General features: G+C 47.2%; 1 protein-coding gene across 1 annotated transcript in view; it reads right to left on the reverse strand.

Annotated features, from left to right (window-relative positions):
- Positions 1 to 6,849: 6,849 nt before the first annotated feature.
- Syn2 (synapsin II) overlaps positions 6,850 to 12,427 on the reverse strand; it is a 147,784-nt gene continuing 142,206 nt past the window's right edge. The window contains exons 12-13 of the mRNA XM_078033459.1: positions 10,409 to 10,652; positions 6,850 to 7,718 (exon numbers count right to left, since the gene is read on the reverse strand). Coding sequence (XP_077889585.1) covers positions 7,586 to 7,718; positions 10,409 to 10,652 — 377 coding nt within the window. The 3' untranslated portion in view covers positions 6,850 to 7,585. The remainder of the gene's footprint in view (positions 7,719 to 10,408; positions 10,653 to 12,427) is intronic.

The following is a 12,427-nucleotide window of genomic DNA, read 5'->3' on the forward strand; positions in this document are numbered from 1 at the left end:
AATGGAGGCTAGATTCTACTGGACCTTAAATATGAAGTTTAGGACTTGGAGCTCTATTCTCTAAGCCTGGGGATCCACTAAAAGATTCTGACCAGGAGAAAAATATGATTAGAGATTTTAAAAGGAAGTGCACTTGGTAGAAATGGGCAAGAAATGGAAGCCCACTTATGGGGCTGTCATGAATAATGGAGGTGAGGATAGAGGCTCCAGCTCCGGAATAACAGTTATGGGGACAGAACAAAGGAATAGTTCTTAAGAACATTGAAACATATTGAATAATTCACTGCTGCAGTGTTCACTGTTCAAACCCAAATCGTCTTGAGATATCAAGCGTATCATGGGTCAAAACCAGCTACCCACATTTATTCTGGGCCACTCCCCCACGCCACCCAGGTCTAGGTGCTGGGTTGAGGTCTTCAGAGTATTTGTAGATCAGGATTTGCTGATCCTCTCTGGACCTTGCCTTGCAATATATCTTACCAAGGATCCCAGAAGTCCCAACTTGTCATCCAATGTCCACATCAATCATTCAATCTCCCTCCCCTAGGAACTAGATCTGGAAAAACTAGGGTTTGTCAGGTGCTTATGGAACTTAACCTGATCTCCAGGAGGGGGTAGCTGTAGCTTTCTGCTGTGAACCGCCTGGAGGAGTTAGCTGATTGGTGGGAATTCTTATCAGAAGAGATGTATGTGGATATGCAGTGGCCGAAAATGACCAGAGAGGCGGGGTTCCGGGGGAAGCATTCATTTACACGTGGGGTGAGGCTTCTGGAACAGGTCTCTGGTGTACTCTCCACCCCTCTCCCTTAGGTTATCTGCTTGATAAAGGTGGCAGGCTGGGGAATAGGTTCCGTGAAATCATAGAAGAAAACAGTCCTGAAAATACACATTGGTGGACAATCGTGTGAGTGTGCCTGTGTGTAACTATATCAATATCTAAGTGAGATAGAAAGCAACTTCTTGAACGGATAGGGTGGAGGGTAAACCAGAGGGATCGACTAGTTGCATTACTTTTCCATATGTTTACCAGTGATGGATTTCAAATCCAAGGAGACTTGTCAAGTGTGAGCCCGACGCTCACATATAGAAGTCAACTATAATGAGGGACAGCCTCATGGGGTTATTGTGAGAAACAACTACCTCTTGACTGAAGGGTGCTGGGTAAACAGCTAAATATTGACAAATGTAAGGGATGTAGATGATGATTTTTTTTCAGGGGGAAAATATTCTTCTGCATGTAATCAGTAATCTGTCAATTAGAAGGAATGCTGACTGTTTATTTCTAAACAAGATTTGGAATGCATTTTTTTTTCTCTTTTGAAATCAATAACCTAAATGGGACTAGACGTTTATTTCAAAGGGAAACTACTCAAAACACATCTGAGACGCCTTTTCTGGAACTCGTTTGCTTCAGAACCAGTTGACAAGCCGTGTGACATTATCTCATTAACTGGGGGTCGTTTCGTTTTTGGATCTTACATGGTATCCAGTTTAATCATGAGATCCGAGGCCCAAAGGCTTTGAAGTGTTTTTAAATCAAGATTCACCCCCTAAAGAAATGATTCTTAATCTGTGTGTGTGTGTGTGTGTGTGTGTGTCTGTGTGTTGAGACCCGGCTGAAGCACACAATATGCAGAAAACACAAAATGGTTTGTGCAGCCATCTTTGGCTTCTCGGGTTAAAAAAAACCTAATTTTTCTGAGTTACAGAAATCCAACAAATGTACCATAGATCTCAGGGCAATCATTTCATGTCTATAAGCAGCAACCTATTGGAATAAATGTTTAGCCTCTCAAGAGGAATTGCTTTGAAGGAAGCCACCCCACTGCATGAGTGTGATATGGTGTGAGTGTTTAACAGCGAGTCCATGGTAGACACATGGGGTCTGTGTTGTCATTTCTATAGCTGTCATGGGTTTTTTTTTTGGGGGGGTGGGTTGCTAGTGGGATATGCCTGGCAGCAGCATCTGCCTCTCCAGGTGTCTACCCTCAACTCAATTTAACCAATTCAACTTAAAGGCCAAGGCCCCAGGGAAAGGACCAGATGTGCTGAAATTGCCCTGGAGGCCCACCTGGTTGTGGAACTGGAGAAAGGCATGATTGGCATTTGTTTGGCTGCTCTGGGAAGAGTCCCGAGGAAGGGGAGCCTGTGTGTTTTCTGAGACAGAGAGGAATTCTTGTGATTGTCTCATGTGCCAACCTGCCAACCACTGTTAGCATGTTGTTAGCTCATTTAATTATTTACAACATTTTTAGAAAAGTTTATGGTGCTGGGGAGCTGAATCTAGGGGTGCTCTAGCACTGAGCTACATCCTCAGCTTCCTGCCACCCCTTTTAAGTTTTTTTTTTTTTTTTTTTTTTTTGAGACAGGGTGTTGCTAAATTGCACAGGCTGGCCTTGAACTTGTGATCCTCCTGCCTCAGCCTCCCAATCGCTGAGATTCCAGGTGGGAGCCACCACACCCAAATAGCTCATTTAATTCTTAAACTGCTCTGTAAAGTAGTAGACTTATCATTTTATAGATGAGCAAATTGGCCTGCAGAAAAGCTAAGTAACTTATTGGGCAGGGCCAAGGAGCTCGTAATTAGCACAGCCAAGATTTAAATGCAGATTGGATTCCCAAACCCAGGTTCTTTCCACTGTGGGGCACTGTCTCTCCCCATTTCCTGTTGGCTTCAGTGAGACGTTCCCATAACCTCTCCCTCCCTGGAGGGCCCCGGAAATGAAACCCATTTCTTTACTCTTAGGAGGGATCATGTCCAGAATGACCCCTCAGATATCCAGGATGAAGACACATTTGCTTCTAGTACTAACCCCCTTTGTGACCTTGGCAAACTCCTCCGTTTTTCTCATCTGTAAAATAAGGGGACAGAATTAGATGCTATTTCCAGCCACAAAGTTCAGTAACCATATTCTTTGCCCCACTCCCCTCAGCTGCTGTGCCTTCCCATTCTGTGAGCTGGGCATGCTCACCTTTTCCCCTAAGCTAGAAGCATGCTCCATGGTGACATGTGCTGCTTAGTGTCCATTTTACACTTGCTTAGCCGTCTTATTCTCCTTCCACATCTTTCCTGAGCTCATCTGAATTCCTCACATATTTTTAACACCTATATAATATTCCTATTTATTTATTTATTTATTTTTCTTTTTTAAGATGGGGTGTTGGTACGTTGCCTAGGCCGGTCTTGAACTCCTGGGCTTAAGCAACCCTCCTGCCTCAGCCTCCCAAGTAGCTGGGACTAAGAGTATTCCTATTTATGAGTGAACTACCATATACATTTTAATTCCCTATAGATAGTTGTTTTTTTTAAAAAAATTATTTCTTCTTTTTAGATATACATGACAGTACAGTGTGTTTTGACATATTATACATATATGGATTATAACTCATTCTAATTAGGATCCCATTCTTGAGGTTGTACATGATATGGAGTTTCACTGGTATATGTTCATATCCGAACATAGGAAAGTGATGTCCAATTGAGATGGTTGGTTGCTTCCATTTTTTTTCAGTGTTTTGATCAATATTCTTTGACTTGCCTCCTCCTGTATATGAGAAGAGAGTCTTCAGTGTAACTGTCCAGAGATAGAATTGCTCAGTCACCGGGTTTGTGCATGAGATGTTGCCAAATTGTTCCCTGACGTGGTGGTACCAACACGTGCTCCCCCGGCCATGTGTAAGTTCCGTTTCTCATATCCTCACCATTAACTGTCAGGTTTCACTTTTTTCCAAGCTAATATTTTGATTGCATTTGTCTTATGGTGATTACATTTTCTTCTTCTATCTATCTCCTTTGCTGGGTGATAAACTTTGTAAGCTTTGTTTAACTCATTTTTTTTTATATTCCTCCCCTGAAACTTAAAGAGTTTAGGAAGTACACAATGAGGAGTTGTGAAGAGTCAGGTGAGCGGTGCATGCCTCTAATCCCAGCAACTCGGGAGGCTGAGGCAGGAGGATTACAAATTCAAGGCCAGCCTCAGCAACTTAGTGAGACCTTCAGCAACACAGTGAGACCCTTACTCAAAAAAAGGGGGAATGGGGCTTGGGAATGCACCTCAGTGGTAAAACAACCCTGGGTTCAATCCCCAGTACCCCCTCCCAAAAAACCCCAAAAGTTTATAAAAACAGTTGTGAGTAAATACATAATGGACAGAATTAATTTATATTGATCCAAGGAGATGACGGAGTCCCATGAGGATATAGATGAGGCTTTCTACATTTATTAATCTGGGGTGAAGATGGAGGTAGAATATACCGCAAAACTGCAGAGGTGATTTGCATGGTCAGCACAACTATCTATAAGGCCAAAATCTTAAAACATCTACAGAACTGTGACCAGCTTTTTCGGTTCTTTACTTCTATCCTTACTTCTATCCTAGTATTCATCAAGCATTTAGTGACTGTTGTGAGGAACCCATTTCTCCATCTCTGGGGCCATTTTTATTAAGTACCAAGAGGCCCGTGTCTGAATGGAACTCCCCCACCCATGGTCCCCGCCCAATACTAAGGGTTGGGTACAATCCATGTGTCCTTTGGACTAGGGTTGCTGCATGACCTATGGTAAATGTCTGCTCTTTTTGTCCCCCCAGCTGTTCCTCCAGGATGACTCATTTTCTAAATAAGCTACTTGTGGTTTTTTTTTTTTTTTTTTGGTCTGACATCACATGTGGAAGAATGAGTAATTTTTCAAGAACCAGAATTATATTTGATCCGAAGAAGATATATAATGTATGTTACTCATGGTTGGAGGACAAGGGGTCAACGTTGGTAACAAGTTCTTTAATCTTCTCCCCCACCTCCTTTCCCTGGACCCGTGGACAGAGGGGAGGTGAAAGAAGGGGGCGGAACAGGTGTGGGTGTGAAGATCTTTGGTGAATGCGTCTCATTTTGTGATCATATAATACAAAATTTAATAAAATTACATTTTATGGCCTCTGCTAGATTAAACAAATAGTATGGTGTAGTTATGAAGGCCGTGAGTTTTGCTTCTATATTGCTTGGGTTTAAAGTCCAGCTTTATCACCTGACCAGCCGGGTGACCTCAAGCATGTCATTGAACTTTGATGGACCTTCATTCCCTCATGTATAAAATAATAGTACTTATCCTAGAGCCTGGTCATAAGAAATAATTAAGTTGTTATATGTTAGAATAGTACCTGGAAGTTAACTGGTTCCGTGGAAGTGTTACTAGAGATTTCTTCAAATCCATCACAATCTTTATGCTCATAGTCAGTGTTCAATAAATGCTTCTGAGTAAATGAATGCATTCTGTTGAAAATATTTGCAATCGGGGGACAGAAGCAATGATAAGCGCAGGATTCTTGGCTGCAAAGGGGTTCACTGCAGGCCACCTCAAAATATGCCACGTTGGGAACATACTGTTCATTTTGAACTCAACAGGGAAGCAATGACAGAGATAGGGAGGATTCTCTGACCCTCTTTGTGCCTGAAGCATAATCTAAAACTTCTCACATGGAAGGTGTCTCACCCTCAACCAATACAAGATGGAAGAGAACATTCCTAGCACCAGAGACAGGAGATTGACGCAGGGATGGATCTCTACAAACAAAACCTTCCTGAGATCTGTAACTTCTCTTCCGTTAATTTTCTAGTGACGTTCTCACAATTTATTGGCATTTGCTCAGACTCCTTTGTCTTATCTCATCATAATTTATCATTCTTTGTTTAATCTGGCCTATGTTTGGGGCCTAACAGCTTGTTCGGGCCTTCACTTTTCTTAAGAAGGCTCCTGTGTGTGTGTAAGAATGTTAAATAAAATGCATATGCCGGGGTAGGGATGTAACTCAGAGGTAGATAGAGTGCGGGCTTAGCATGAGTGGGGCCCTGGGTTCCATCCCCAGCGCTCAAAAAAAAAAAAAAAAGCATTTGTTTTTGTCTCATCCTGTGTTCAACTCATTCTCAGGCCCAGCCACAGAAGAGGGCAAAAGGACACGTTCCTGCCCCTGTTGTCGCTGGAACTAGAAGGAACCCTGCAGATCAATTACCTTGAGCCTCACCATGCCCCCACCTTTTGATTGGTTTGTGCGCTAGTTACGGGTGTGAGGGCTACCTCGGCTCAGGTGCCACTCAAGGGGGCCTCCACTTCCTGTTTTGCACATCTCAATCCTTAATCCTGGAAAACATGGTATGTGACTTAGAAAGGAAATTCACCTCTGACTGGTTAGTATCTACAGCTTGGGAGGAAGGTTGGCGTGATGGTGGCATTTGGAGGAGTGTTATCTTGTTGACTTGGATGGTTATCGTGTGCAGGAAGTTAGATATGATGTGAATAGATTTGTTTTTATCAGTGCCAATGTGCATTGATCTTCAGAGCATCTGTGGCCTTTGGGAACACACTTGAGCATCAAGGAGTGAGGAAGAAGCCGCAGCACAATCCCTTGGAACCCACCTCCACTTCGGGCCTCTCCAGGATGCCTGTGTGGGACCCTGTCCATCAGAGCAGCTCGGTCCATTGATGTTGGCACCACCACATGGGCATTAGCTGAGGAGCTCAGTAGACCAGAAAAGTGAGTCTCACCTGCCTCATACAGGAGCAGGGGTGCTATGCTTATGGAAATGAAAGGCTGAGTTGCCCTAGGAAGGCCTCATGTCTTGGAGGAGGCTGATTTGCCGGGGTGTGTTGGAGGCCCAGTGTTAAGTGGCGTGTTAAGGATGGACACATCCTTGCAGCCACTCGTGTGTACCTACAGTCACGCCCACACACACTCACAAGCAGCCTCACCCTCCTGGGCTTTCATTGCCTACACTCACACACACACATGCGCGTGCCTCTCATATGCTCTCTCAGCTTGAAGGGCGGCCCAGGGGAGACCTCATGGCTGAATCAAATGCTGGTGAACGTTGCTGCTTTTATTACACCAAAGGTCTGACATTTATTAGGGGAGGAACACAAAACTGGGCAGACTGCTGTTAATAGTGGCATGCATTCTCCTCTACGGTGTAGCTTAGGAGTTCAAGGTCACTGCACTCATACGAAAGAAACAGTCTCCAGAGAGGATACTGCAGATCTAGTTTTCTGGAATGTCACAGACTTAAGGTGCTTTGCCACCACAGCAGCTTAAGGATCGTGGGGCGGGTTGGGAGAGTGTGCTTTGAACAGGTGTGACAAGGGATCGGGAAGGTTCTTAAAACACAGAGCCAATGGGACATCTAGGTAAGCTCACACTTCCCACACAGGTGGCACGGGCTACGAGGGGACATGCTTCGAACTGCCTAGGAGCTGGGGAAGCTGTCAGGAGTCCTCAGTTAGAGTGAATCTGGCTTCACGGAAAGAAGACACAATGGCGCTGTCACAATAAGGCCACTAAACGCACAGTGACGACTACAGAAGGAAGCTCTCACGACTACAGGGGAGCAGCTCTTTCCTCTCTGGGTAGGCACCTGCCCTGAGTCTGTCACATGGTCCTTTCTGGGCTGCACAACATCACTGAGCACGACGGAGCAGAGGAAGGGGGCCACACACGTCAAAGTCAGGGGACACGGCCACCAAGCGTGGCTGACCGTTGTTGGTGAATGTCTGGGTGCCTTTCCTGGCTGGGTCGGGTGCCCCCATGTGTCTGCAGAGCTAATCTGAAAAGAGGCCGGCAAAGGACTTCCTCAAGCTCCGGATGGTCTCCGCTTGGGCATCCTCACTGGTTGAAGACCGGAAGAAGGAGGACTCAGAGAAGCTGAAGGCATTTGTCAGGGACTGCGACTTGCTTGAAGATAAAAACCAGAGAGAAGGTGAGAGGGTGGGGTTCCAGCGAGGCAGGGAAGGACACACAACCGGAGCCCCCACTCCCACCCCAGGGAGGCCACGGGTGGCTGTGCTACCAGGACATGCTATCAGGGCTATCAGGGCTGTGCTACCAGGGCCACGGGTGGCTGTGCTACCAGGGCATGCTATCAGGGCTATCAGGGCTGTGCTACCAGGGCCACTGGTGGCATGTGCTCCCGCTCATGCTACCTCCTCACCTTAGGTGCTGCTGAGATAGGAAAGGACGGGGCAGCAGGAGAACGAGAGACAAGGGGGGAAAGAGAGACGGGGAGGAAGAAGATGGGGTGACTCAAAAGCTTTTATTTTTTAAAAATTTTCCTTTCTTGCAGCGCAGGCCTCCTGCAGGCTGGACAGGCGCTGTCCTCTGTGTCCCTAGCCCTGTTGCATGCTAAACGGACTCAGGGATAAATTTCAGAGGCCCCCAACTTGGAAAGCGCTAATCCAGGAACATCACACCCCGCTCCTCTGCTAAAAGACAAGAGAGCAGGGGCCTGTGGGCTCTCGCCTTTGCCTTTCCAGCAGCTGCCAAGTGGTGGATTTGGCATCGGAAGATTCTGGTTCCAAGTCTTGGTTCTGTCACTCACTCGTGCCTGACCTTGGGCAAATCATGTGACACTTGGGTTTTCACTTGTGACATGAACATGTCTGGTCCAATGATACTTAGGCCCTCTTGGTTCTTTCCTCTCTATTGTCAGACTCTAAAGGAACCTTTTGTTTTGGCCAAAACCTCTAATGGCTCCATTTTCCTGTTCTTAAAGTGGGCGTGGTCACCCCTGCAAGTCTCTCAGCCCAGATATGAGGTCTGTAGGGCTCAGGGCATGGAGGAGCAAGAGATATGTATCAGGACATGATTACTAGGCAGTCTGCTAATGAAAAAAACAGAACCACCACATTTTAGGGACCTGTTTTTCCCTTTGGAGACCAGTGAGTGATCCAAAGGAAAATAACCGTGAAGATAGGAGGCCACCACGAGCAGGTCAAGCCCACAGTCTTGAAGGGGACAGCAGTTCTGGCTTTTCTAGGGTCCTGGCTCGTCTCCTCCTTGACTTGCACCAAATCCCTTTCCTGATGATTTCCAGCTCCAGAACTCTCCTCCTGTGTCCTCTCCTAAATGCAGGAAAACTGCTTCTGTAGGCTCTCCTCCTGCTGTGAACAGATGGCCTGCCTTTCATTAGGGCTGGGGACAAGCCCCAGCACGCTGGCCCCTGCAAGGGAGGGAATTCCTGTAGGCCCAACAGGTAGAGGGCACCAGGTACAGGCCTCCAGCTTGTCATCAGTCACTGGCTCTATTTGACAGCTTCAGCCCAGAGGCGGTGATGGCCTAAAGATCTGCCCTCAGGCGGGGGCAGGGCTGGCTCTTGGAAAGGCGGGAGAGATTGGAAACTCAACACCCGCAAGAAGGTACAGAGGCAGGCAAAATGTGGGAGGTGCCGCCGGCTGGTGCTGGGGAGAGGAGCCGGTAGTGCCCTTCCCCTCAACCTGGGATGGGAAGGCCCAGAGAAACTGAGCAACTGGACCCTGGAGCCCCAACGCTGGCTCTGCACTAACTAGAGGAGTGGCTTTGAAAAAGTAAACCCAGGGCTGGGATTGTGGCTCAGCGGTAGAGCGCTCGTCTAGCATGGGTGAGGTCCTGGGTTCGGTCCTCAGCACCACGTAAAAACAAATGAACAAAATAAATGTGAAAAAAAGAAAATCCATTGAATCTCTCCCTAAGCAAGGTTTTCTCATCTGTGGGATGACCAGGTGATTTCCAAGTGGCTCGCTAGAACCCTGAAAATCTGAAGCCTCCTTTTCTCCCTCCCTAAAGATAGATTTATTGCATCTGAGAAGCCTGGGTGGGTCCCTCCTATCCTCTTAGGGCGATTTCCAAGGGGTCCCCAGTGCTTTCTTGTGTCACCGTACACTGTGGAGGGGTCTTCCAGGTTGAGAGCTGGGAATAAGGGAACTCAAGAGGGCCTCCTGGGGACCTCTATCTGGGAACTCCTCCGCTGCCCACATCTCCTTTGGACAGACTTGAAGGTCAAGTGGACTGGGGTTAACTACTCTCTCCTCTTCCTTCTGGACTGCCCTGCTGATTGTACACCCCGGACTGTGAGTCAGAGGCAGGAAAGAGTGTAAAACCAAAAAGAAAAAAGATATGTATATTTTTAGAAGGTGAGAGATGCACACAGAGAAAAGGAATAGAAAAGAGAGTGAGAGATGGGTTTAAAAAAAAAAAAAAGATAACCCAAACCCTAGGCAACACTCTGCCTGGTGGCTGTGTTCCTTGGGGTTGCACAGGGCCCCCCTAGGTTCAGTACAAGAAAAACTTCATAATTGTGCAGGAGCAGTGCCACTCCCCAGCAAGAAAGCGGGGTGGCTGTGAGCTTCTAGCTAGACCTTAGACTGTCATATCCCACTTCCTACCCCTCCCTAGTCAACCCCAAACATTCCCCTTACCCTAAACAACAACAACAACAAAAAACCCCAACACTAGAATACACACACAAACACCAGCAAAAAAATAAAATAAAATAAATAAGATAAAATATGTGTAGGAGGAGCCCTGCTTGAAGGAACTTTCTAGCAGCTCTGGAGCCCAGGAGGAGGGGCAGGAAGAAGGGGAGGGAGGAGCTGCTGCTGGTCTCTTACTTGAGCTGTGGGTGAGGCTGGGGCTTCTGCGGAGGAGTGGCCGGGGGTGGCTGGGCCTCTGCCAGGGAGTTGCTGCTGGAGGGTGCATCTCCGTGGGTGGCGGTGGGGCCGCCCGGCCGCTGAGGAGCCGAGGAGGAGGAAGAGGAGGAGGAAGAGGAAGGTGGCAGTGATGATCCAGGGGGGAGCCGGCGTGGTGGCAGCACTCTGCCTGGGGGCTGCGTTCCTTGGGGTTGCCCAGGGCCCCCTAGGTTCAGTACAAGAAAAACTTCATAATTTAACCATTTCAAAGGATGTCTCAAAGGGTGTGGTTACGTACCAAAGGGATATAAGTTCTACTCTGAGATGCCACCCCAGGCTCTCGAGGGCTCCAAAGGGAGTCCCTGCCCTTGTATGTCATCACTGCATGCTCCTCCTCAGAGACATGGCAACTGAGTCACGGCAGAAATCAGGAGGACAGGGAAGAAAGCCGGGGTGACCGGGCCCCAGACAGAGGTAAGCTCTCTTACAGAAGGTCCCATGCCAGACAGACCCCATCCCACTCCTCAGAACTCCCAAAGTCTCTACGTCAGATGCAGGAGAGGGCCGAGGGGAGGAGCACCAGACAGGAATTCAGAAAACCCAAGAAACAGTTATCAGCGACTCCCTGAGCAAATCGCCAAGCTTCTCTGGGTCTTGGTTTTCCCAACCTTGAAACCATTAAACAATAAGTCCTGAATCTTTTAAGATGATAGTGTTGTTTTTTTTTTGGGGGGGGAGGGATGGGGGGTACCAGGGATTGACCTCAGGGCCACTCAACCACTGAAAAACATCCCCAGCCCTTTTATATATTTTATTTAGAGACAAGGTCTCACTGAGTTACTTAGAGCCTCTCTGAGGCCGAGGCTGGCTTTGAATTTGCGATCCTCCTGTCTCAGCCTCCCGTGCCACTGGGATTATGGGCGTGCACCACTGCGCCCAGCAGACGATAGTGTTTTGAAGATAATGGATGAGAAATTTCTTCAAAAACAATTGGGCTTTAGGGTCATCACTGGTCATCACAGACTGGCATCTGACATCACTGGGCTGCCCTTGGTCCAGCTCCAAGCCTGTGTGGGTCTGACTGCCACACTTGGGCTTCAAAACTGTACCCCTAACTCCCACGACTAGGATCAGTCCTTTCTTCTCAGACACTCTTGCCTCTCATTGTCATCCTCGGGGGCTTTCAAGTGTATGAAGAAAGTTGAACCCCATTGTCCCCTGAGGATTCTTGTAGGCACCATCTTGCAAGAAGCCCCTCTTTAAAGAACCAGTATACCTTTCTCCCAGCATGAAACACACAACCATCCAGTAGCCTTGAAAGGAAAAAAGCCCTTCTTCCTCTGGGGGTTGATGGGAGATAAGGGTAGAACCAGTTTGCCCAGATTTGGCTGAAGAGTGGGAAGGGTCCCTACACTCAGAAGTCAAAAGATGACCCCACAAGCACATGGACACTAGTGGAAATGATGCTCGACTGGCCTGGAAGATCCAGCTTTTGGCCTCAATCCCATGGGCTGGCTGGAAACAGTGAGCTTACAGAAACTCAACAGGAGCTGAGAGTTGTATTCGTACTTCGTTTTCTAGAAACACCGGAACCTCGGGTTCTGGGGAGGCAGGACCGTTTGTCTATGCCACTGTGCCCTCATGACTGTAAGTTGGCTCTCCTAGGACAGGCCACAGGTTCCCCTTTATCATCTTAACCAATGAATATCAGGGTTAGTTACACATAAATAGGTACATACATAAATACATGAAATTCTGCATGTTTAAGAAGTTCACAGTTCAAGTCAAGTAACTATGGAGGATGACAGATTAGAAGATTATTCCACGTCAATCAGCTCTTGTGTTTCCCCAAGCTTCACATCATCTGTATTAGGATTTTCTTGTAAAGTCATTCAGGTTGAGAGCTCAGCCTCTTGTTCCAGAACCCTGCGTGCTTTCCCACTGTACAGAGAGGTGAATAGCCAGAAACTTTACAACTTAACACTGAAGACAGATATAACT

Source organism: Ictidomys tridecemlineatus, chromosome 16 (genome assembly GCF_052094955.1).
Source record: "Ictidomys tridecemlineatus isolate mIctTri1 chromosome 16, mIctTri1.hap1, whole genome shotgun sequence".
Classification (NCBI taxonomy): domain Eukaryota; kingdom Metazoa; phylum Chordata; class Mammalia; order Rodentia; family Sciuridae; genus Ictidomys; species Ictidomys tridecemlineatus.